At 45.7% G+C, this 27,086-nt stretch overlaps 1 protein-coding gene across 5 annotated transcripts in view; it reads left to right on the forward strand.

The window, feature by feature from the left end:
- The window catches only part of ATXN2 (ataxin 2), a 160,052-nt gene that overhangs the window by 62,145 nt on the left and 70,821 nt on the right, over positions 1-27,086 (forward strand). For 4 of the 5 annotated variants that reach the window (XM_040416098.1, XM_040416097.1, XM_040416099.1 and 1 more), the window contains exons 5-10: positions 6,486-6,636; positions 7,608-7,753; positions 14,637-14,728; positions 16,474-16,668; positions 17,001-17,185; positions 17,563-17,772. In XM_040416098.1, the coding sequence (XP_040272032.1) occupies positions 6,486-6,636; positions 7,608-7,753; positions 14,637-14,728; positions 16,474-16,668; positions 17,001-17,185; positions 17,563-17,772 (979 nt within the window). The remainder of the gene's footprint in view (positions 1-6,485; positions 6,637-7,607; positions 7,754-14,636; positions 14,729-16,473; positions 16,669-17,000; positions 17,186-17,562; positions 17,773-27,086) is intronic. The other variant, XM_040416100.1, reaches the window with a different exon arrangement.

Here is a 27,086-nt window from a genome sequence, read left to right on the forward strand (position 1 = left end):
CAAATTGTGTTGTGATTCCTTTAAATGAGTACCTTCCTAAATTCCGGAATACTGAGTGGGAAGATATACAAGGTTACTGCACCGAGTGTAAGTGGGCCGTCGTGACAGTCAGCGGAGAGGCACACCACGGTCCCCATATCTTTTGGAATTTTTGAGGACATCCCCTGCGGGAATAGATAATCCTCTCAAAGGGAATTATGTTATTGACTAGGGCTTTCCATTGGCCAACCGTGGGGGGCCTGTCCGCCATCTATCTGAGAGAAAGAGCCTGCCTAATGAAAGTGAGTGTATAGCGTGATCGCAAATCATCTTCAAGAATTCCTAGGAGACAAGCTTTGGGGCATACCTCTAGAGTATCTGGGATCAAGGTGGATATGACATCAATTACAGCCCTCCAGTATGGGCGAATGTGACTACAGTCCCACATGAGGTGCCAGAAATCCGCATTTAACTGCGCACACCTGTGGCATCCCGTTTATGCCTCCTACCCATTTTAAAAAGTCTAGTCGGGGTAATGTAACTTCTATGTAGTATAATAAGTTGTGTCAGTCTATTAGTGAGGGATGGTGATACAACTACTGGAGCCTCTAAGGCCTCGTTCCATTCTTCAGCTGACAAAGTAGGTATGTTGCCCCTCCATTTGCACTCCGCACCCAAGGAAGAAGCAGAGGATTTGAGATTGAGCAGGGGTGTATAAAGGGCAGATATCAATCCCCTTGGCCCCTGAGTTCTAAAAACCCCAAAGGGTGGATATGCCGAGACCGGCCCCTTGAGAGGTCGTAATTGGGCCTGGAGGGCATGTCTCAACTGCAAATATCTAAAGAAATGTGGTCCCAAAATTCCAACTTTGGTCTGTAACTGAGAGAAGGAGAATAGAATGCCATTTTCATATAGATCTTTCAGATAGTGTACCCCATATCCTTTCCATACAATTTCCCCTTCACAATGTAACAGATGAGGAAGTAGTGGGTTATTCCACAGTGGAATATCATCCGGTAGGTCATTGTATTGCTGCATCTTTGCAGCTCTCCACACCTGGTGCGCAAGTCTATGGATCTGTAAAAGCGAACCTGATACAGATGCAAGGCCTTCAAGAACGGGCCATAGAGTGGAGAGCCGCAAGTACTCCTGCAAAAAATATTCAGAATTGGGAAGCACATCCCGGGTCACCCATGGCACCAAATATCGCAGTTGACCAGCGAGGAAATACAAAAATAAGTCTGGCAAGGCCGTCCCCCCCTTTATCCCAGCTCCTCTGTAGGGATTTAATGGCCAGTTTCCTCCTGTTCCTAGCGCCGCCAAAGCCCATAATTTCCGGTTTGCACATCCAAGCTGAGCAATAACCTGTGCCCTTCTTATGTTACTAGAAGTGGAGCGGCCAGGGATAAAGCCGGACTGGTTTTTGTGTATGATAGATGATATTACTCTATTCAATCTGTTCGCTAATAATTTGGTGAGAATTTTGTAGTCGAAGTTGAACAGTGATATAGGGCGATATGACCCGCACTCCAAGGGGTCCTTATCGGGCTTTAGCAGAACTACAATGGAAGCCTCATACAATGATTCCGGGAGCGCACCACCACCCAAGGACGCCTTATACATGCGCAGGAGCTGCGGTCCCAGAATGTCCACATATCTGGAATACACCTCCAACGGGATCCCATCCGGTCCCGGGGCCTTTCCCAAATTTAATCCTGTGATCGCCTCGTTTACCTCCTCCAATGTAATCTCTCCATCCAACAGCTCTCTATCTGGTGTGGATAATTGCGGATAGGAGACCTCCTGGAGGTACTCCTCCAATGTATGAGTAGAGTACTGAACCCGAGAACTATATATTCCCGATAAAATTCCCCAAAACGGTCTAATATACCTTCAGGTTCAGATATCACTACCCCACTATTGTCCGCAATGCGTAATGTCGATGGAGCCATATTGTTCCCACGTACTACCTGCGCCAATATTACAATACTAAGGCACGGGGGGCACACCAATAATAATGCAAGAGTGCTGGCCTGGTATATGTTGCAAACATAGAAAAAACAAGACGAAGAAATACCAAACAGTGGCCGCACCTCAAAAATACAATTTATTAGAATATATAAAGATTAAAAACATGTACATGGGGCAAACCCCAAGGATGGTACAATAAGAATATATATATGCATAATGTAATACCACACAGGGAGCCTATGCATAAACGGATAAGCAATATAATCCCTGAAAAGACTCCCTCAATCCTATAGTAGTGGCACAAACATAATGATAACACACAGAGCATACAAAACCCATCCAAGAGGAGTGCACAGAAAACCTGACGCGTATCGCTAGTGCCTGGACTAGCTTCCTCGGAGGTCCATGGACCTCTGAGGAAGCTAGTCCAGGCACTAGCGATACGCGTCAGGTTTTCTGTGCACTCCTCTTGGATGGGTTTTGTATGCTCTGTGTGTTATCATTATGTTTGTGCCACTACTATAGGATTGAGGGAGTCTTTTCAGGGATTATATTGCTTATCCGTTTATGCATAGGCTCCCTGTGTGGTATTACATTATGCATATATATATTCTTATTGTACCATCCTTGGGGTTTGCCCCATGTACATGTTTTTAATCTTTATATATTCTAATAAATTGTATTTTTGAGGTGCGGCCACTGTTTGGTATTTCTTCGTCTTGTTTTTTCTACCTGCGCCAATACTCTACCCACTCTACTACCCTGCTCAAAGGTCTGTTGCTGCAAGAATAGCATCTTGCGATCACTTTTTTTCCCCGTAAGTGGTTCATGTAATGTCTGCCCTTCAGCATCCAGTCTAACCTGTTCTCCTCTGTAGGATTAGTGACATACGCAAGTTCTGCATTCCTGCACTGTGTGCCCAAATCCTCCTCCCTACGACGGGAGAATTTCTTGATATAAGAAATGGAAGATTTAAGGCACCCTCGCAGGAAGGCCTTCAGTGTCTCCCACAGTAAGGCCGGGTCAGTGTTAGCTAAGTTAATTGCAAGACAGGTATGAAGCTGGTCAGGTACCCGATCATTTAGAGACATTAAAGATAGCCAGAACGGGTGTATGCGTTGCTTGGGAATGCGAGCAGCAGGTGTAAGGATTAGTGATCAAGGCCATAATAGGTGCATGGTCAGATGGACCCTGGGGCCCATAATGTATGTCCTGCATAAAGGTGCCAGGGGTGCCCAGGAGGTAATCAATCCTAGATAAAGCTCCCCTAGAGGGAATGAAACAAGAAAATTCGATTCGATCCGGATACCTCTCCCTCCATATGTCAATCCATCCCAGCTCAGACAGCAGGCGCACCAGAGCCGTATTAGATGACCGGCTGATAGAATTGTTGGACGGGTTGCGGAACCTGTCCTTTGATTCGTCCAGGGGCAGATTAAGATCTCCCATGCCGAGAATCCCGGCTGATGGGAATTGTGCCGCAAACCCCGCCGCTGTCTGGAGCAGCGAGAGACTTGCTGGAGGAGGGTTATACATATTTAGTATCACATACGGCATTCCATTAATATGAGCATACACAGACATATTTTCCCTCCGGGTCAATACTCGTGTGATGTGGTTCCCACCGAACTGCCCGGTGTATCAATAGGGGCACACCTTTAGAGTATGAATTGCCATAGGCACTCTCCAGCCACTGAGCCGAAGGTTTCTTGACTCTCCCTCCCGTTTCCGTGGTAAGGTGCGTTTCCTGCAGCCCTAGAATATGTGGAGCATAACTACGGACATGTGTAAACACAGCCATTCGCTTCCTGGGCCCTCCCAAACCCCTCACATTCCAGGACATCACTCTAAGATCCGCCATAGTGGAGTCCAGGCAAAGTAATAAGGATAGGCACACAGCCACTGGGGTTCACCATGGCGAGGAAGGTACATGTCATCTTGAACACTCATTACTTGATTACAAGACATTTCAATAATAGCGTGCAACACAAGATATACTCTCAACCACCCAAACATCGGGTTAACTGTTAGAACATCAACACTGCTAAAATAGCAAATGGCCATGTGCATGGGGGACCTGCACGGTGTAGAAAGGTGGAATTCCAGTGCAGGTGGAGAAGCTGGCTCCCCCCAATACCAGTGATACTTGCCATTTTCATAGGTACATTCAAAATTGAACGGCAAATAAGTAAACCTCAGTGTCCCTAAGTCCACACAGAGATGTAGTGCAATACGTTACCGAACCACGAACCAAGGTAACCGTAAATCAATGGTTATAGTGCAGTCCTTGCAGGAACCTTTTCATCTCCCTTATGCAAGCCATTGGAGGACTCATCTTCAAGCTCGATCACTTGGGAGGGGAACGGCGGGGTCTCCCAGATAGCCAGTCCTCCGCCTCAGCAGGGTTGGAGAAGAAGAGTGACTTGTCGCCGTCCATAACATGTAAACGTGCCGGATATGCCATTGAATACTTGAAATTCAGCTCCCTGAGGCGTTGTTTAATGGAGACGAATGTGGCTCGTTTCTTCTGCAGGTCAGCTGAAAAATCTGGATACAAAGATATTTTCGCCGATCCCAGCGAGATGGTTTGTGTGACCCTAGCTTGCGCCAAAATAAGATCTCTGTCGCGCCAGTTTAGCATGCGGCCCAGAAGGGGCCTTGGAGGGGCGCCAGGAGGAAGTGGTCTGGCTGGAACACGGTGCGCTCTTTCAACTGTATAAGCGGATGAAAAAGCAGCATTAGGAAACACCGATTTAAACCATCCTTCCAGGAAAGCTGCTCGATCTGGGCCCTCCGCCCGCTCTGGCATGCCGATGATGCGCACATTGTTGCGCCGTGCCTGATTTTCAAGATCATCGCATTTCTGGCGGTACATTTCCACAGTCGCCTCCACGGCGGCAAGCCTTGGCGGTAAGGGGCTAATCAAGTCCTCCAGGTCTGATACTCGTGTCTCGGTAAGCTTAACTCTCTCGCGCAGTTGTTGCACATCCTGGCGCAAGAGACCCAAGTCCACCCTAACCTCTTCTATCTTCCCTGTCAGGGAGACCTGGCACCCTGTTATGGCCGCCATTAGTTGTTGGTGTGAGGTTTGCAGGGTAAACTCCGGCTCAGACTCTGCATCGGAGTATGACTGCTGTGCCGCCTGGCTCCTGGTGCTGTTCGCACGTGTTGGTGAGGGAGCTGCAGCGCCATGTTGGGCGTCTTGTCTGGCGAATTCTTTAAGGCGTTCTGCCGCCATCTGAGCTTTGCTGGGGCTCATGATTCTGATCTGGCACTTTTGTAGACCCAGGGACACCTTTCAGGTCGGAATTCGGCAAGTGTAAAGGTCAGGATGGCTCAGGATTGATGATGGGAGCCGGAGCTGCTCTTTGATGCGTCCAGCCATAACGGCAGTTGGCCACGCCCCCCGTCCACATAAGGTTTAAAGCAATGGACATCAGTTGCGATGATTTAAAAGGTTATTTCCATCTGGGACATTAATGGCATATTGCTAGGTTATGCTGTCATTGTCAGGTGTGGATCCCACCTTGGGAATCCACACCTCTCCAGAACGGGGCTGCAGGGAGAGCAGCTATTTCTGTCAGTCCCATAGTGGTGAATGGAGAGGTGGCCGCACTTGCCCGGTTTGCTCCCCATTCACCGCTATGGGACTTCCAAAAACAGCCAAGCCAGCTTGCTCAGCTGTTTATGGAACTCTTTTAGCAGTAAATGGAGAGTGAGCTGCTCGAGCATGGTGTGCTCTCCTTCACTTCGGGGACCCAGTTCAGGAGATAAGAGTGGGTCCCAGGGGTGGGACCTGCTCTTATCTGACATTGATGGCATATTGCTAGGATATTCCATCAATGTCCCCCATAGGAATAAATCTTTAATAAATGTTCCGCAAGTAATACTTGTATATAGTGGCCACCCCCTTTGATATAATGCAGGAGCTGAAGGAGTGACGGTGTGATACCTAAAATACTGGATATTACTGTAATTATTGATATATATATATATATATATATATCTATCTATATATATATATATATATATATATATATATATATATATCTCTATCTATCTTTAAAATTTGCGGTTGCATGGTGAGCTCAGTAATGTATTGAAGAGAAAACTTTGTGGCACTCTTTTGTAGGTACGCTACTGGAAGTCGAGTTCCCACCCCGTGAAATCAAGAAGAATGCAAACTTCAGTTTATGCGATTTGATGAGTTGTATTTAATAGGAAATGCGGTAAATAGTGATAATGGCGCCGTCAGCAGCACGGAATCTGCATCTACCTAACCTGCGCCTGCGATCCATACAGTTCCCTAAGCGGTACCAGTCTGATGAAGGCCGGATTGTGGCCGAAACGTCACGCATATATGATTTACCGCATTTCCTATTAAATACAACTCATCAAATAGCATAAACTGGAGTTTGCATTCTTCTTGAGCTCAGTAATGTGTAGGAAATTTGTGACCACTATAGATGGTCCTTTCTTTTTTATGTTTAAAGAAGCAAACTTAGACTTTACCTGATGCGTCTTCTGTTTTTCAGTGCGACTTAGTACTTGATGCCGCTCATAAGAAGAATAAAGACTTTACTGGGTTTCCAAAGCGTGAGGACATTGTGGATAGTATCCTGTTTAAGGCTTCCGATTTTGTTATGGTGCAGTTTAAAGACATGGATGTAAATTATGCCAAAAGAGGTAGGCAACCACATGCTGTAACAGCTTGACTTGTGGCTATCGGTGCAAGCGAGACTGCATAAATGTAATGTGTGGTGAGGTTAGTGGCTAATGGGGAAGGCGCAGTCCAGAAGGGCTTGGGTGACATATATTTGTGTATCTCCATAGGCTGGGCTTTAATATGTACCAAAATCTATAAATAAAGTTTATTGAAAATTACTTTGAACCCCCTAAAATGATTTTTTTTCTAATATACTTTATTTTCTTGTTTATCATGCGATATAGACACCTGAAGTTCAAGTGCCTATACTGCTTTGCAGTCTGTACTCTTGTACACTGCTGTGTATGGAAGTATGGATTCCCATAGCACATAGCTGCTCCTGTCTGTACCAGCACTGCTCTCCTAAAGCTTGGCATAGATTTGCTATGATAAGCTCCTATGCCCGCTCGCTCTGCTTGTGCTATACCCTGCACCATGCAATAGTTTAGAGATGATCTTAACAGGAGTAATTGAGCGCTAGACCTGCACTGAAAAAAACCCCAAAAAAACGGAGTTAAGTTATTTTATTAAAGGGGTTTTCGAAGACCCCCACCGATCAGCTGTTTGAAAAGGCACTCCTTTTGTAGAGCCGCGGCCTTCTTAGTGCACAGCATCGTACATTGTATAGCGTCTGTGCTTGGTATAACAGCTCAGCCTCATTCACTTGTATGGGGCTAAGCTGCATGGTGGCCACGTGACTGATGAACATGATGTCTCATGGCCTAGGGAAAGCAGCGAGAAGGCTGCGGCCCTAATACTAGCGCCACTGCCTTCTCGAGCAGCTGATTTCGGGGGTGTCTGTCCCCCACCGATCAGATACTGATGACCTATCAAGGGGATAGGTCATTAGTATTTAAGTCTCGGAAGACCCCTTTAACTTCCAATTTTGGCTGGATTTGAGCAGTCCTGAAACTGTAACCACAACTCTTTTGTCAAATGTTTGTCTTTTTAGACGGATTCACAGACTCTGGTATATCTTCTAAAGTGAATGGTGAGCACAAGGAGAAAGATCTGGAACCATGGGATGGGGGCGATGGGCTTATTACTAGCAGTTTGGCTGCTAATACCGAGGAGCTGGAGTCTTTAGATACAGATGTAGTAAGTAAAGACTGTTCTGATTGATGCCCTGGTATAAAATGTAAGCATATGTTTCCATTACCCATGGTTTGTGAGAGCTTTTATTCCATTGATCCTTTGGCCCCCTTTCACACGAGCGAGTTTTCCGTGCGGGTGCAATGCGTGAAGTTAACGCATTGCGCCTGCACTGAATCCGGACCCATTCATTTCAATGGGTCTGTGTGCATTGTTTTTCACGCATCACTTGTGCGTTGCGTGAAAATCGCAGCATGTTCTATATTCTGCGTTTTTCACGCAGCCCTGGCCCCATAGAAGTGAATGGGGCTGCGTGAAAAACGCATTGCATCCACAAGCAAGTGCGGATGCGGTGCGTTTTTCACTGATGGTTGCTAAGAGATGTTGTTTGTAAACCTTCCATTTTTTGTCACGAGCGTGAAAAACGCATTGCACCCACGCGGAAAAAAATGAACACAATCGCAGACAAAAAACTGACTGAACTTTCTTGCAAAATGGTGCGAGTTTCACTGAACGCATCCGGAGCCAATCCGCCACGCTCGTGTGAAAAAGGCCTTTGTCTTGTATGCAGTGGCTTCAGTGTCCATTGTGTTTGGAACCATTTTTCCTTACTAAGTGTATGGACAAGTCACTTATGTGCAGTATTGCAAGAAAAATTACTGTTTACATGCACAATCTTATTAAAGGGGTCAGCCAATTACAAATTTAATTTGTCAAAATGCCATATAGTGTCATATATGCTCCATACAAGCACACGTGACTGCATATTGGCTCCCAGCTGCCCTGGTGTCAATGAAGTAAAGATACTTCCCTACGCACCTGAGCAGAATATAAGGTTCTCAGTTTGCTGCCGTTTTGCAGGGCATGGATGCAGTGGATATGTTTGTTTCGTTGACATTGGGGCAGCTGCGGGCCAGTATAACAGTAATTTATGGACATAAATGACTGGATATATTGTTTTGTCAAATTTAAATTAGAAATTGGCAAACCCCTTTTAAGTGTCTGTTCATTAATGGCTGCTTGAGTTTGAAGGTCAATAGGAGCTTTAGTCACAAAACCGCACATCTAGTAATCTGCAAACACAGGTTGGCGTGGTTTTCGGCTATCTGCCACACACTGTGTGTCTCCATATTCTTCTGCTGGAATCAAGCTTATGCACAGTCATCTGAGCGAGTGAGAGGGAGTAACAGTCTATTCCTATGACCTCATCAGAAGTGAGAGAACATGTAGGTTATATTCCTGTTGGATAAATGAAATCCATGCAGCTATTGTAAATGCAGTTAATGCTAGGTAGGTTTATTAGAATCTACCTGGCGTATACAGACAGGGAAAGAATCCAATATAGCCACAGTGTCATTTCAGAGGCCTGTGGTAATGGTTTGAGAAGGAAGGACTGCTGCTAGAGTGTCCTGTGAAATAGAAATGGATCCCTTTATGTAAAAAACAAAAACATGAAAAAACATTGTACATTTCCATGGAAACCCCTTTTTCTCGCCCCTATTTATTGGGGGACACAGGAACCGTGGGTATAGCTATGTCCTCTAGGAGGCGTTGACACTAGACAAAGCTGTTAGCTCCTCCCCTGGCAGGTATACCCCCTCCAGCCTGGAAAGATGACTTCAGTTTTTTGTAGTGTCAATAGGAGGCAAGGGTGCAGGGTAGCTCCTGATGATGATTTTTTTTATTTTGTTTTTTTATTTTTTCCTTTTTTGTCAGGTGGGTAACAGTGGTCGCCTAGCCTCCCTGTTCTCCCGGGGGAGCACACCAACGTTGGCATGCCACACTGCCTCCTCCCCCACAAGAAGACAAGGTGGACCAGGGGAGCCTCGCTCCCCTGCATCCTGCCAGCAGAAGGGTCACCCATCCAAGTCCCTCTTCCAGCGTCCTGCCACTACGGTGCCAGTAGCTTAAGGTGTGACCCTGCTGGAGAATAGGAAGGGTGAAGATGGCGGCAGGACAGATACGCAGGACGCCTGCTCCCGGCCTTCGTTCGACCCCCCCCCCCCCCTGCACTCTCCGGTTTCCTGTGTGACTCATCTGGCGGGGGGTTAATTCGATAGACATTGCCACTGCAGTAGAAGGTAGCAGCAGAGATTCGGGCTGGGAGGGGGTGGGGATATCGGGCGCTCGGTCCGGGCATGACTGCGGACATGAGAAAGAGGCACAGCTCCCGCTTACAAGACGGGCGGCGCTCCGCAGAGCAGCCTGCGGGCGGAACGCCGTCGCACATCGATGCAGCCATGAGCGCGCTGTGGGGGTTACAGTTCGACACGTGCGCGTATCGGTGAGGCTGAGCGGGAGAATGCGGGACCTGAGGGGGCAGGGCCTTCTCTTCCCGCCACAGCTACAATCTCCCAATCCACCCTATCTATAGTGGATCGCTTGGTTGAGAATCCGCCACCAGCGCTGGTTGCACCTCCCTCGGATGCACCCTTCAGGGCTTCTTGCTCGGGTAACCCCCCCTAGGTCACTTCCCTCTAGTGGATCCGTCAGCGCACATAAATCACAAAAGCGTCCCAGAGTAGACCACGTTTCTTACTCTGACGCATCTCCCTCTCCACCCCGTGTACGATCTCACTCTGGTTTTTCTTCTCCTGGGGACGTGCCATCCGAAGGAGTGGTAGAGAATTCCGATTTGGACATGGATATGGAGCAGCCATCCAAGTTGGCCTCCACTGTAGATGGCCTCATTGCTGCCATCCGTGACACCTTCCAAGTGCAGGATGATCTCCCCTCCACTGACCAACAAGGGGTATCCTTTTTCCGTCCAAAACAGGCCTCGAAGGTGTTTCCTCGCCATTAGGATTTTTCGGCTGTGGTTTCTAAGGCTTGGGATCATCCAGACATGCGTTTTTGCACCCCAAAAAAAGCTTGATGTTCTATATCCATTCCCAGCGGATTGTGTGTCCATGTGGATACCCTCCTAAGGTCGACCCACCAGTGGCATGTCTTGCCAAAAATACGGCCGATGGATCCTCCCTTCAGACCTCTGAAGACCGTCGGATGGAATCCTTGACTAAGTCCCTCTTTGCTGCTTCAGAGTCAGCCCTTAGGCCCGTGTTCACCTCCGCGTGGGTGGCAAAGGCAATCTCTGAGTGGGGCAACCAGCTGGACCAGGACTTGGTATCGGAGGTCCCTGCTCAGGATCTTCGATCCTTGGCACAGCTGATCACCCATGCGGGGAAGTTCCTCTGTGAAGCGTCCTTGGAAGCAGGCGCCCTCATTGCGTACTCTTTAGCGCTTGCAGTCACCTTACGCCGTGAGCTCTGGCTGAAGGTGTGGGCTGCGGACGCGACTTCTAAGCGTTTTCTAACCGGGTTTCCCTTCGCCGGTGCCCGTCTCTTTGGTACACGGCTGAACGAAATTATTTCCGAGGCCACGGGAGGCAAGAGCACCCATCTCCCACAACCTAGAGCGAAGTGTGCCCCTCACGCTAGGTCAGGTTCCTCACATGGTAGACCTTTTTTGTCGTTTCGCTAGTTCCCGCCCCGCGGCGAGCTCTTCCGCAGGGGGTGGGGGTGCGGGGGCTGGTTTCCTTCCCAGGATCGACGCAAAAAGCAGTCCTTTCGGGCACAGCCATCCTGGCGTCTCAGGCCGCTCGACCATCTGCGGCTAAGCAATCCCCAGCCTAAAGGTGCGGGGGGGAGACACGCAGTTACAACGTGATGCAGGAATCTGCCAAGATCTTACGGTGGGTGGAGGCCCACGTACCGGCAATTTCAGCGATCTACATCCCTGGTGTGGAGAACTGGACTGCGAACTTCCTCAGCAGGACGACAATAGATCCTGGCGTGGACGCCCTGATCTCCCCTTGGCAGGGGTTCTCCCTCCTTTACGTGTGTGTCTCTCCCTCCCCCTCCTACCCAGGGTTCTACGGAAAATCAGGATGGAGGGCATTCGGACAATCCTCGTCACCCCGGATTGGCCCCATTGCGCGTGGTATGCCGACCTCATTCTCCTTCTAGGAGACATCCCTTGATCACTACCACTCAGAGACGACCTTCTTTCGCAGGGACCAGTCTTCCATCAGCATTTAAGGTCTCTTCGTTTGACGGCGTGGCCATTGAAACCGCCATTCTAACGCAAAAAGGTTTTTCGGCGTATGTCATCCGCACTATGATTCAGGCCAGGAAGCCTGCATCGTCCAGGATCTATTACAGGACCTGGAGGTCCTTCCTGGTTTTCTGTGAAAGCCGAAACATTCCTCCACTTCGTTTTTGTCTCCCCATAGTCCTGTCCTTTCTTCAATCAGGGTTCGACCTTGGTCTGGCCCTTAGTTCTTTGTAGGGTCAGGTGTTGGCGCTTTCCATCCTTTTCCAGTGCCCTCTGGCCCCCCTGGGGCCTGTAAGGACTTTTCTTCAGGGAGTGGCACATACGGTTCCTCCGTTCCGTCCTCCTTTACCGCCTTGGTATCTGAATTTTAGTCCTCTCAGCGCTCCAGGCTTCCCCTTTTGAGCCCTTGCGGGAGTTTTCCTTGTAGCTATCACTTCCATCAGGTGGGTGTCTGAGTTGGCGGCGCTCTCTTGCAGAGAACCCTTCCTGGTTATTCAGAAGGATAAGCAGTTCTCCGGCCCGTTCCTTCTTTTCTTCCGAAAGGGGGTCACTGACTTCCATATCAATGAGGAAATTGTCCTTCCCTCACTCTGTCCCTCTCCTTCACACCCTAAGGAAAAGGAGTTACACCATTTGGATGTTGTCATAGCTCTGATGATCTATTTAGCAGCCTCCGGACCCTTCCGCCGTACGGACTCCCTTTTTGTCATTCCACAGGGTCCTCTCAAGGGATTGCCGGCCTCGAAGCTTGCAATCCCACGTTGGACTGCAGTTGCGGAGGCTTTACTGGGGCAGGGCTCCGTCCTTAGGTGTCAGGGCTCACCCCACCAGAGCGGTGGGCGCATCTTGGGTTCTGAGGAATTGCGCTTCGGCTGCACAGTTGTGTAAGGCAGCTACTTGGTCCTCCTTACACACATTCACAAAATTTTACCAGGTGCATACTTCTGCATCGGCGGACGCTGCCTTGGGCCGCATGGTTTTGCAGGTGGCAGTTTCTTAGATGCCTGCCGGGACGCTTGCTTCCATGGGTCTGTGGTTTTTTCCCTCCCTGTGGACTGCTTTTGGACGTCCCACGATTCCTGTGTATGTACGGTTCCAATGAATATGGGCGAGAAAATGAGATTTTTGTAAAACTTACCAGTAAAATCTTTCTCGCTCTTCATTGGGGGACACAGCACCCACCCAGTATTGTTGTTCGACCACAGTTGTGGCAGTTGCTGGTTAGAACCCCGTTAGGTCCTTTGGCATGGGTGGTCCACTTTTTTTCTTTTGGTTGGCTTGCTTCTCCTACTGCTTTTCACAAACTGAAGCTCTCTCTCCAGGCTGGAGGAGGTATAGCTGCCAGGGGAGGGGCTAACAGCTTCTGCCTAGTGTCAACGCCTCCTAGAGGACATAGCTAAACCCACGGTTCCTGTGTCCCCCAATGAAGAGCGAGAAAGAGATTTTACTGGTAACTTTTACAAAAATCTCATTTTTTAAAGTTGATATACTGAGCAACAAATTAATTGCATAACCATTTACAGGCGTAGCACAGGACTTACATGGGGTTGTGCCAAGTTTAAAGTTCTCATATCCACAGGATAGGGGATAACTTACTAAATGGTTGGACTCCCACCCATTAGTTAGTTATTCCTTATCCTGATGTGAGAACTTGAAAACTTGGCACAACCTAAAAATGGGGGTCCTGTTCCCTGGATATGATGGAGCAGCTGCTCGAGCATGTGTCCTGCTGCTCCATTCATTCTCTATTGGTCTGCCAGAGATCGCATTCTGCCGTTTCCGGAGGTTCCATAGAGAATGAATGGAGTGGTATTGTGCATAGCCGGACCGCTGCTTCGATTTGGGTTCAAGCGATCAGACTCACACAGATTTAGTTGTCCCCAGTCTTGTGGATAGGGCATAACTTCAAAACTTGGCATAACCCCTTTAAATATTGGAGATCTCTCCTCGGGATCATCAATATCTGATTGGTGGAGGTCCAATTTACAGCTCCCCCCCTGTGCATCAGCTGTTTGAAGGGGTCGCGAGGAGCACTGTAAATTATATAGCAGATGTGCTTGGTATTGCAGCTCAGTCCAGTTCCCTTGAATAGGACTGAGCGGCACAAAGGCCATGGAAACGTCGTGTCACAGGCTGAGGCGTAGGCCACAGTAGTCGACGGAGCACTGCAGCTTCTTCCAACAGCTGTTCGGTGGAGATGCTGGGAGTCGGACCCCCACCGATCAGATTTGGTGACCTGTCCCGAGGATAGGTCATCAATATTTAAGTCCTTGACAACTCCTTTAACTTTGAACGCAGAACGCAGAATGCCCGGCGCGCAGTTACTTCATCCCTTGATGAGCTTCTCATTAAACTACATTAGAGAGCATGCTTAGCTGCGGATCTGTTCACATGGGAACCATTAGTACCTGTCTGTACTCTATTCCTTCTGTACTGTCAGCACTCCCATATATTAGGTGTACATTTCCGATATATTTATTGGCTGGCCGTGCACTTGCAACCTACTGTCCTGGGACTACAGTTGTCAGTCTTCATGTCTAGTTTAATGAACCCTGTGAACCCATAGGTTGCGGGCTGCTGATGTAAATCGGCCAAATGTTATACTGTGGTTAATTTGACGTTATAAAGGCCTATTGAGGCCTGTTTTCCGGAGACGATGTACTGTGTCTGCTATAGTGGGTGTTGTGCTGGTCTTGGGGTTTGGGGAAAATTATAATGGTGTCATTGAACCCCTGTTGTGGTTATAGCAATTATCCCGACAAAATAATTTCTAGCTATCGTTTAGCCCCATGGGATAGGTCCTTATTCATCTCTTTTTGTTTTCCTTTTGGTTTAGTTTAATGGTTGGGATCCCAATGAAATGTTTCGCTACAATGAAGAAAATTACGGTGTGGTATCAACATATGACAGCAGCCTTTCCTCATATACGTAAGTAGAAAAGTAAACTAGTTGCATAATGAACCCATTGAGGATGTGTTTGGATGCTATGGGGGAGATTTATCAAAACTGGATGTCGCCTGTAGTAGCCAATCGGATTCCACCTGAAATTTTCCAAAGGAGCTCTGAAAAATTTTAAGATGAACTATGATTGGTTGCTGTGGGAAACTAAGCCAGTTTCCCTTTATACCAGTTTTAATAAATCAAACCCCAATAGGATTTTATTGTGCTTAAAATTTCTTGCTGAGTGCACTGGGGGAGCAGAAGATGATGGACTATAACTGCTGCCACTAGGAGGCAACACTAAGCTAAAAAAAAAGTGTTAGCTCCTCGTCTCGGCTATACTTCTACTGCAGACACTGAGCTCGTCAGTGTGTATAAAAGCAGTAGGAGCCGCCGACAGAACAGGAACTAACAGCCACAAGTGGAGAAGGGTCAGAACCAAGAGCAGATGGGACCCATCAGTAAGAACCAACCATTAACTGGGTTGGTGTTAGGTCCACCAATTAAAGGGAACATGTCACCGGGATTTTGGGTATAGAGCTGAGGACATGGGTTGCTAGATGGCCACTAGCACATCCGCAATACCCAGTCCCCATAGCTCTGTGTGCTTTTATTGTGTAAAAAGACCGATTTGATACATATGCAAATTAACATAAGAGTCACATCTTACTTGTGTGACCAGAGAAGGGTCATATTTTCAAGCTCTGACTCATCTCAGGTTAATTTGCATATGTATCAAATAGGTTTTTTTCACAATAAAGGCACACAGAGCTATGGGGACTGGGTATTGCGGATGTGCTAGTGGCCATCTAGCAACCCATGTCCTCAGCTCTATACCCAAAATCCCGGTGACAGGTTCCCTTTAACTCAGCAGGGAAAGGATTTTACAGGTGAGCACAAAAATATATTTTTTTTTGGGTACACTAGAGCTAGACAACACCTTGAAAGAGGTTTTGTGGTTTCTACAAATTGTTTGTTTATGCCTTGTATAATATAAATTATATATTCTACTGCATATCCGTTCTTAGTTACAAGATCTCTGCTTGCTGTTATTGAATGGGAACCATTGTTTATTTCCAGAGGCAGAAAAACTGATCTCACAGCTGCACAACATAGTTCGGTTTTGTTGCAGAAAAGATCAGTTCCATTCATAGGAATGAGGTTTTGTTGGCAGGAAGTACATGGGTTTCAGCAAGCCTCATTCAGATTAATTGAACTGATTTTTGTGAAGGCAGCCTTACAGTTCTCAGATCTTTTCCCCCTAACCAGCCATTTATTCACGTGTGAGTGGTCATCACATGACCAAGACAAAGTCTTAGCCGGTGGAAGTTAATGGGGTTGTTTCATCTCACTGTTACTAAGGGGAGGTAGGACAAAGCCTCAACCACCAGGTGGCTGGGAAATAGTGGAGCTGGCCAGAGTTCTGCTGTTTGACTAGCTCCCATTGCGATGCACAGGAGCTACGGAAACAAAAGTGGCACAGCAAGCTATGCGGTTTCAGAGTTGGGGAATCAACATGGCTTGCTGTGCAACGCTGCTTCCATAACCTCCATGCACTGCAATGGGAGCTACTAAGACATCAGCTGGTGGTCGAGGGTTAGTCCCATATCGCCTTAGTAAAGACAAAATGAGACAACCCATTTAACCATGAAGGCTTGCATTGAATTACAAAAAACATGAAAAACACATTTTGTGAAAGTGTAAACTTTTATTTATTTATTTCTCTCAAAAAGTGTTCCCTTGGAAAGGGACAATTCTGAAGAGTATTTAAAGAGAGAAGCTAGAGCTGCACAAATAGCTGAAGAGATTGAGTCGAGCTCCCAGTATAAAGCCCGTGTTGCCTTGGAAAATGATGAGAGATCTGAAGAAGAAAAATACACTGCAGTACAACGCAATGTATGTGAGCGAGAAGGACACTCTGTGGCCAGGTAAAGATTGGTCCGCTCCGCATAGACAACCCCTCTGAATCTGGGTTCCACTCCATTCACCCCCAGTGAGCAGCTGATTTTTCCCATGGGAAACCACGGTGGGGTCAGTCATTTCCCCTGCAGTGACTCTAATGGAAGGATAGTTTTTGTATGCCAGAATGGAAGCCACTGATACAGAGGATGGTCTCAATTGGAGCACACCTCCCTATGATGTCCATATGCATTGATGGGGAACACATGAGACCTTTAAAGTAGAACAATGGTGGTTTAGGGTGTGTTCTCGGGAGGATACAGCTAACCTTTGTTTTATTGTCTTTTTTTTTTCTGTAAAGGGAAAATAAGTATGTCCCCCCTGGACAGAGGAATAAAGATGGCATGTCATGGAACAGCCACGGTGTAAGACAGAATTCACCAAGAATGGGCCAGTCTGGATCAGGCCCTATTCCTTCAAGAACTGGATCCCATTCTTCAGACTTCAGCCCCAATTCTGGACCCGATCAAAGAATAGTTAATGGAGGCAAGTTTCTGAAAATGTGTTTGCTCACACAAAGTAATTTTTTACACTCTGCCTATGATTAGTCAGCATTGCCTTTAATCTACTCTAGTATTGCTTGATACTGTTAGTAATATCAGTAATGTCAGATTGTTTCTTAGATTATGAGCAGTTCAGGTGTCTCATTACTGAAGGTATGAAATAGAGATTTACTTACGGACAGTAAATGTAAATTCTCAGCTTTACTCCCAGATTTAATTCATTTGGCAAAACTACAGGTTTATTGCGAGAAGCCATTTCCCCTCTGTTATTTTACTTTTTCTGTTGACCTGTTTTTTTCCCTCCTTTTCATCCCATATTTTTATTTTTTATACTTTCCTTCATCTCATTTGTTCTGTCAGGTGTTCCCTGGCCATCGCCTTGTCCATCTCCTTCCTCCCGCCCACCTTCTCGCTACCAGTCAGGTCCCAACTCTCTTCCACCTCGGGCAGCCACCCCTACAAGGCCGCCCTCCAGGCCCCCTTCGCGGCCATCCAGGCCCCCGTCTCACCCCTCTGCTCATGGTTCTCCAGCTCCTGTCTCTACTATGCCTAAACGCATGTCTTCAGAAGGTACAACGCCTCTGTTTTTTGTTTGTTTTGTAAAAAAAAAGAAAAAAAAAAACCCTCCTCATCCTGCAACTTTGCTTCTGGATTTCATAGGACTTTAATAATCACATCTACAGCTTCAGTGTTTTGCAACCCTAGTCAGGCTTCCTAATGTAATCTATATAATTGGCTTAAGCCTGCTTAGTTGAACTGCAGTAATCCCGTGCACTAGCGCATAGTGAATTTTGCAAAGCATGATCAGCTTGTCATTGTGTGGCTTGCATTCATTGCTCAGGCAGCATCACTGAGGATTTAAGGAGTTGGTCATTTCTAAATATCTGAAATGTTGGCATTACTACTGAGGCTTCCCTTACTATGAAATAACATTTGTGCATTGACTACTAATCTGATTATCCACTCGTTTTCTTTTATTAATGTGGTAACGGTTTACACTTCGTTCTGCTTTTTCACTTGCTGCTGCATTTCCTAACCATGTGTGTATATATACTTCCGTGTGTATATATGTGTGTGTAATATATATATATATTTATATATATATATATATATATATATATATATATATATATATATATATATAATCACAGGTCGGCACTGCTGTTTGAAGTCGCGGTGCACGAGTCTATGGGATGGCGTCCCAATGTAGAATTTGCAGAAAAGACCGACACTCGCTGTAGAGAAATCTTGTACAAGATTTATCTACAGCGAGTGCCGGTCTTTTCTGCAAATTATATATATATATATATATATATATATATATATATATATATATATATATATATATATATATATATATATATATATATACACACATATATATATATATATATATACACATATATTATATTTATATATATATATATATATATATATATATATATATATATATATATATATATTAATTAGAGAAAAAGGGCAGCACAGCACTCCACTCTTTATTCACCCCCGTGGCAATGGCGACGTTACGGCTCTGCACTAGAGCCTTTTTCAAGTAAAGGCTTGAAAAAGGCTCTAGTGCAGAGCCGAAACGTCGCCATTGCCACGAGGGTGAATAAAGAGTAATCTTAATTTTTATTTTGGAGTGCTGCCCTTTTTCTCTATTTTGTAATTGTGTGTGTTTGAATCACTGCCGATCTGCATGTGGATTGGTTCTATTCGGTGGCACCAATCTGCATGTGACTGAGCCTCCGGCTTTTCCTTGCGGAAGCTGCACAAGAAAAAGTGCTATGAAATATTCTGTAGCGTGTCATCCTCATTCGCACGAATGGGATGTGAATTGTTTTAAAAACAATTTTTTTAATCTAAATTTTAATGCAGATTCTGCTGGTAAATCCTGGTTGTGTGAACGGATCCTAACAGAATTGCCGACCTTGTGTTTTTATGTGTGCTGATAGCCAGCCTGCTTGCTACGGGGGACCTCAAATTCACTGCAGCTTTCTATTTCTGTCTCTTCTGTGGGATGTGGATTATATTCTATTTGGTTTGTTATTGATTGTGTTCTAGACAAAACTGATGTAATTCAGATTGTTCTAATCATCATCTACACATAATGCCACCTCTTTGTCCTACCGCATGTATTTTCATCTAGTGTTAAATGTATATTTTGATGGTTTCAAATTTCAAAGCTAAAGCCATAGGAGTATTTTTGTGCATAAATGTTTGCATGCTGACTTTTCACCTTCCCAACACTATGCTTTTTATATATATATATATATATATATATATATATATGAGTAGATAAATGGTAATTGTGTACTTGGCCTTGTGATATGCATTCTTTATAGGTGTGAAGTTGGTTTATGTAATGTCTTTCTTTGTATTTTGCAAGTCTATTACAAAATAACATAAGGTTAAGAAAAAAAGCACAGGTCCATATAGTCCAACCTGTAAATCCAGTGTTGATCCAGAGGAAGGTTTTATGCTGATACCAATTGCCCTAAACTAGTGGACCAGTTCCTTCCTGACTCTGTATATGGCAATCAGAATAAATCCCTGAATCGATGTCCCATCTATAGAAATCTATTACCCATAATATTATCGCTTTTGAGAAAGGCTTGACAGTAATGCATAATATACTTTATATTGTAGTACACAGGATTTTGGCAAGTAATCATCATTTCAGCATTTTCTCCCCTGTATCGTGGAAAAAGAGGCGTTTTTTCTTTTTTTTCTTTCCTGCAATAATGAAGTTTCTTATCTCTGCTTTTATCAGTATCGGACTCCTCTTTCCCCATGTGCTGCTTATTCACTCTGAATTTGAATGGCTGAAATCTGTCTTCAGAAAAGGAAGAGATGAAGACGAGCTGCCGTGTTTTTCAGACTATAAGACGCACCCCTGGTTTAGGCTTCATGCACACAACCTGCAGACGCGGACCCATTCACTACTTTTTTTTTGCAGTGTGGCGGCACGGACAAAAAACCCACAGAAGTACTCAGTAGTGCTTCCAATCTATGCCTCTGTTCTGCACCGTATCTTTCGGATTGCTGAGCCATTCAAGTGAGTAGGTCTGCTTCCGTGATACGGTGCATACGTGGCCACTGACTTTATATTGCAGACCCTTTGTTTTTGTGCCACAATACGGGCGCGGACCTGCTCCGGTCGTGTGCATGAGGCTTAGACAACAGAATATTAGAGAAAAAAAAATGTCCTCGCCTGCTCATGACATCATCAAAGGTCCTTCAGTTTGATCAGAGCTTTTTTTTATTCTCTCCTTTATTGCAGTGTTGAGACCTTTAAGGTGGAGAGAGCTGAGCTTTTTTTTTTGATCACTGATCACTCATTGATCCAGCAATGAGTGCTATGAGCGCTCTGCTGGATCATTAAGGAAGCAGTCAGGGAAGTCTGGCACTGTTGGACCACCCTGACTGCAGACTATAAGACGCACAAAATGTATTTTAGAATCCAAAAATATGGTATCAGCTCACTGAGAGGTTAGGTTCCATCTAAGGAGCAGCCATGTTTTAAGAGCGAGCAACAGACACTGTTGCTTCTTATGTAATTCATACTTTGCTGATGAGTTCTTCATTCACGGGCTGTGATGCCCTTTGTCTGTATAACATTTTAAAGTCCCCACCACCCCTTCCTATTGTATTGCTATTATGTCAGTTGCAGCTTGTTTTTGTCCATTAACATGCTTTTTTGGCTCGATTTCACATTGACATGTACAGAGACTGATGTGGCTCTTGACACCTTTATTATCCTGGCTTTTGTAAAGTTAAATGGGTTCTCCAGGAAATGACATTAGTCTGTAGAGACATTGAGAAATGGGCACAAGTTGCAGGAGTACTTCTGCAACCGCTTTAATTCATAGTTTCTCGCCTGGTTGCAGCTCATGTTGAGTAAAGGAACCATTCCTATGCTGATATTGTCTTCCACTGCACTTGCGCACTGCCACCGCTGGGACCCGCACCTATATTGGGAACAGAGCACTGCAAAGTGGTGGCTGGAGGATTCCAGTCCAGCCACCACCAAGCGCACTTCCCATAAGTGAAGTGAATGGGAGTGCACCACGTGTGACCGGCCACTGCTTCAATTCACTTCTATGGGCCCGATGGAAATAGCCATGACAGTGCTCTGCTGTCATCGGCGGCCCCATAGAAAATGAATGCAGGGCAGCTGCACATGCGCAGTGCGCCCTCCACCATTTTCTGGGCTCCGTTCTCGATATAGAACCCACACCTATCGGACAATGGGGGCATATCCTAGCGAAATGCCTCCATTGTCTAAGATGAGACAACCCCTTTAGGCCTCTTTCACACTACCGTATGGCTATTTCAGTGTTTTGCGGTTCGTTTTTCACTGATCTTTTTTTTTCCGTTTCCGTTCTGTTTTTCCATATGGCATATACAGTATACAGTAATTACATAGAACAAATTGGGCTAGGCATAGGCATAACATTTTCAATAGATGGTTCTGCAAAAAACGGAACGGATACGAAAGACATACGGATGCATTTCCGTATGCATTCTGTTTTTTTTGCGGACCCGTTGACTTTAACCACTTCAGCCCCCAGTGCTTAAACACCCTGAAAGACCAGGCCACTTTTTACACTTCTGACCTACACTACTTTCACCGTTTATTGCTCGGTCATGCAACTTACCACCCAAATGAATTTTACCTCCTTTTCTTCTCACTAATAGAGCTTTCATTTGGTGGTATTTCATTGCTGCTGACATTTTTACTTTTTTTGTTATTAATCGAAATTTAACGATTTTTTTGCAAAAAAATGACATTTTTCACTTTCAGTTGTAAAATTTTGCAAAAAAAACGAGATCCATATAGAAATTTTGCTCTAAATTTATAGTTCTACATGTCTTTGATAAAAAAAAAATGTTTGGGTAAAAAAAAAAATGGTTTGGGTAAAAGTTATAGCGTTTACAAACTATGGTACAAAAATGTGAATTTCCGCTTTTTGAAGCAGCTCTGACTTTCTGAGCACCTGTCATGTTTCCTGAGGTTCTACAATGGCCAGACAGTACAAACACCCCACAAATGACCCCATTTCGGAAAGTACACACCCTAAGGTATTCGCTAATGGGCATAGTGAGTTCATAGAACTTTTTATTTTTTGTCACAAGTTAGCGGAAAATGATGATTTTTTTTTTTTCTTACAAAGTCTCATATTCCACTAACTTGTGACAAAAAATAAAAACTTCTATGAACTCACTATGCCCATCACGAAATACCTTGGGGTCTCTTCTTTCCAAAATGGGGTCACTTGTGGGGTAGTTATACTGCCCTGGCATTCTAGGGGCCCAAATGTGTGGTAAGGTGTTTGAAATCAAATTCTGTAAAAAATGACCTGTGAAATCCGAAAGGTGCTCTTTGGAATATGGGCCCCTTTGCCCACCTAGGCTGCAAAAAAGTGTCACACATCTGGTATCTCCGTACTCAGGAGAAGGTGGGGAATGTGTTTTGGGGTGTCTTTTTACATATACCCATGCTGGGTGAGATAAATATCTTGGTCAAATGCCAACTTTGTATAAAAAAATGGGAAAAGTTGTCTTTTGCCAAGATATTTCTCTCACCCAGCATGGGTATATGTAAAATGACACCCCAAAACACATTCCCCACCTTCTCCTGAGTACGGCGATACCAGATGTGTGACACTTTTTTGCAGCCTAGGTGGGCAAAGGGGCCCATATTCCAAAGAGCACCTTTCGGATTTCACAGGTCATTTTTTACAGAATTTGATTTCAAACTCCTTACCACACATTTGGGCCCCTAGAATGCCAGGGCAGTATAACTACCCCACAAGTGACCCCATTTTGGAAAGAAGAGACCCCAAGGTATTCGCTGATGGGCATAGTGAGTTCATGGAAGTTTTTATTTTTTGTCACAAGTTAGTGGAATATGAGACTTTGTATGAAAAAAAAAAAAAAAAAAAAAAAAATCATCATTTTCCACTAACTTGTGACAAAAAATAAAAAATTCTAGGAACTCGCCATGCCCCTCACGGAATACCTTGGGGTGTCTTCTTTCCAAAATGGGGTCACTTGTGGGGTAGTTATACTGCCCTGGCATTTTCCAGGGGCCCTAATGTGTGGTAAGTAGGTAAATGACCTGTGAAATCCTAAAGGTGCTCTTTGGAATATGGGCCCCTTTGCCCACCTAGGCTGCAAAAAAGTGTCACACATGTGGTATCTCCGTACTCGGGAGAAGTTGGGGAATGTGTTTTGGGGTGTCATTTTACATATACCCATGCTGGGTGAGAGAAATATCTTGGCAAAAGACAACTTTTCCCATTTTTTTATACAAAGTTGGCATTTGACCAAGATATTTCTCTCACCCAGCATGGGTATATGTAAAATGACACCCCAAAACACATTCCCCAACTTCTCCTGAGTACGGCGATACCAGATATGTGACACTTTTTTGCAGCCTAGATGCGCAAAGGTGCCCAAATTCCTTTTAGGAGGGCATTTTTAGACATTTGGATACCAGACTTCTTCTCACGCTTTGGGGCCCCTAGAATGCCAGGGCAGTATAAATACCCCACATGTGACCCCATTTTGGAAAGAAGACACCCCAAGGTATTCAATGAGGGGCATGGCGAGTTCATAGAAATTTTTTTTTTTTGGCACAAGTTAGCGGAAATTGATATTTTTAATTTTTTTCTCACAAAGTCTCCCGTTCCGCTAACTTGGGACAAAAATTTCAATCTTTCATGGACTCAATATGCCCCTCACGGAATACCTGGGGGTGTCTTCTTTCCGAAATGGGGTCACATGTGGGGTATTTATACTGCCCTGGCATTCTAGGGGCCCTAAAGCGTGAGAAGAAGTCTGGAATATAAATGTCTAAAAAATTTTACGCATTTGGATTCCGTGAGGGGTATGGTGAGTTCATGTGAGATTTTATTTTTTGACACAAGTTAGTGGAATATGAGACTTTGTAAGAAAAAAAAAATAATAATTCCGCTAACTTGGGCCAAAAAAATGTCTGAATGGAGCCTTACAGAGGGGTGATCAATGACAGGGGTGGTGATCAATGACAGGGGGGGTGATCAATGACAGGGGGGTGATCAGGGAGTCTATATGGGGTGATCACCACAGTCATTGATCATGCCCCTGTAAGGCTTCATTCAGACGTCCGGATGCGTTTTGTGGATCGGATCCATCTATCAGTGCATCCGTAAAAATCATGCGGACATCTGAATGGAGCTTTACAGGGGGGTGATCAGGGAGTCTATATGGGGTGATCACCACAGTCATTGATCATGCCCCTGTAAGGCTTCATTCAGACGTCCGGATGCGTTTTGCGGATCGGATCCATCTATCAGTGCATCCGTAAAAATCATGCGGACATCTGAATGGAGCTTTACAGGGGGGTGATCAGGGAGTCTATATGGGGTGATCACCACAGTCATTGATCATGTCCCTGTAAGGCTTCATTCAGACGTCCGGATGCGTTTTGCGGATCCGATCCATCTATCAGTGCATCCGTAAAAATCATGCGGACATCTGAATGGAGCTTTACAGGGGGGTAATCAATGACAGGGGGGTAATCAATGACAGGGGGGTGATCAGGGAGTCTATATGGGGTGATCACCACAGTCATTGATCACGCCCCTGTAAGGCTTCATTCAGACGTCCGGATGCGTTTTGCGGATCCGATCCATCTATCAGTGCATCCGTAAAAATCATGCGGACATCTGAATAGAGCTTTACAGGGGGGTAATCAATGACAGGGGGGTGATCAGGGAGTCTATATGGGGTGATCACCACAGTCATTGATCATGCCCCTGTAAGGCTTCATTCAGACGTCCGGATGCGTTTTGCGGATCCGATCCATCTATCAGTGGATCCGTAAAAATCATGCGGACGTCTGAATGGAGCTTTACAGGGGGTTGATCAATGACAGGGGGGTAATCAATGACAGGGGGGTGATCAGGGAGTCTATATGGGGTGATCAGGGGCTAATAAGGGGTTAATAAGTGACGGGGGGGGGGGGGGGGGGGGGGGGTGTAGCGTAGTGTAGTGGTGCTTGGTGCTACTTTACTGAGCTACCTGTGTCCTCTGGTGGTCGATCCAAACAAAGGGGACCACCAGAGGACCAGGTAGCAGGTATATTAGACGCTGTTATCAAAACAGCGTCTAATATACCTGTTAGGGGTTAAAAAAAACACATCTCCAGCCTGCCAGCGAACGATCGCCGCTGGCAGGCTGGAGATCAACTCTCTTACCTTCCGTTCCTGTGAGCGCGCGCGCCTGTGTGCGCGCGTTCACAGGAAATCTCGGCCATCGCGAGATGACGCATATATGCGTGACTCTGCGCAGGGCTGCCACCTCCGGAACGCGATCCTGCGTTAGGCGGTCCGGAGGTGGTTAATGGAGCCACGGAACGTGATTTGCGGCCAAATATAGGACATATTCTACCTTTGCACGGAACGGACATACGGAAACGGAATACATACGGAGTACATTCCTTTTGTTTTTTGCGGAACCATTGAAATGAATGGTTCAGTTTACGGACCGTATACGGAACGCAAAAAAGTCCCGCCAAACGGAAAAAATAAACGGTAGTGTGAAAGAGGCCTTAAGGTCATGTTATGCAGGCCGACTGAGCGGGCGGTGATTGGGAATGTAGGAGTCCATTCCTGATCTTTGCCCATTTACATGCAGCAGTTATCGCTGCTGTGTGGTGATGAGCGATCGTTAGTTTGTCCCCATACAGCAGGGCTCCATATGGCGACCAAAATGGTCTCAGATGCGACCTAGAATTGCTAAATGGCGACAAGACTTTGTAGTCTTGTCGCCATTTGCGCCTAGACCCGCCGCTGCTCTGCCGCTTTCACAAGCTGACATGGCACGCGCTGCTCTCAGCACGGCCATGTTCTCATCTCAACAACACAGGGGAGAAGGAGGCAGTCCCTTCCCCCTGTACTGCTGCTGCCACTAATAGGCTGATAGCAGGGAGGAGGAGGGGAGGGGCTATGGCCACTGCGCCACCAATGACTATCGTTTATGCTTAATACAAACGCAGGCTGCGGGTGCCAGACATATTCCATGCCCGGCACCCAGCCTCTATGACTGCGCGCTGCGATCCGCTGCTATTAACCCCCCCTTAACCCCAGTATTATAAATTATAATCATTGGTGGCGCCCCCAACCCCCTCTCCCTCCCCCAAAGTATTATAATCATTGGTGGTGCAGTGTGCCCCCAAACCCCCCCCCCCCTCCAAGTATTATCATTGGTGGTGCAGTGCGCCCCCATCCCCCAAGTATTATCATTGGTGGCAGTGGCAGTTCCGATCGGAGCCCCAGCAGTGTTATCCTGGGGCTCCGATCGGTTACCATGGCAGCCAGGACGCTACTCAAACCCTGGCTACCATAGTCGGCTCCCCGCTGCTGTGTGCAGAAAGCACAGGGCAGCAGGGAGAGTGTGAGGTCCTATTCACTCTGATAGAGATCTATCAGGGTGAATAGGACAAGGGATGAAAGCTCCCAGGTTCTAGCCCTAAAAGGGGGGAAATAGGTATTAAATAAAAAGTAAAAAAAAAAAAAAAAAAAAAAAAAAACAAACACCAAAATATTAAGTTTAAATCACTCCCTTGCCCAATTTTACATATGTAATTTTTTTTATTGTTTATATATTTTATATCGCCACGCCCTAAAAAGTGCGAACTATTAAAATATTTAAAAATATCTCCTATGCGGTGAATGCCGTAACAGAAAAAAAAAAAAAGTGCAATTTGCCTTATTTTTTTTTGTCACCTTGTCCCGACAAAAATTAGGATCGGACTGTTCTATTATGGTCCAGACGTTCCATAAAATGTGGAATGCACGCTGCTTTTTTGGTGTTTTATTTTTTTTCACGTG

The sequence above is a fragment of the Bufo bufo genome, chromosome 2 (assembly GCF_905171765.1).
Source record: "Bufo bufo chromosome 2, aBufBuf1.1, whole genome shotgun sequence".
Lineage (NCBI taxonomy): Eukaryota > Metazoa > Chordata > Amphibia > Anura > Bufonidae > Bufo > Bufo bufo.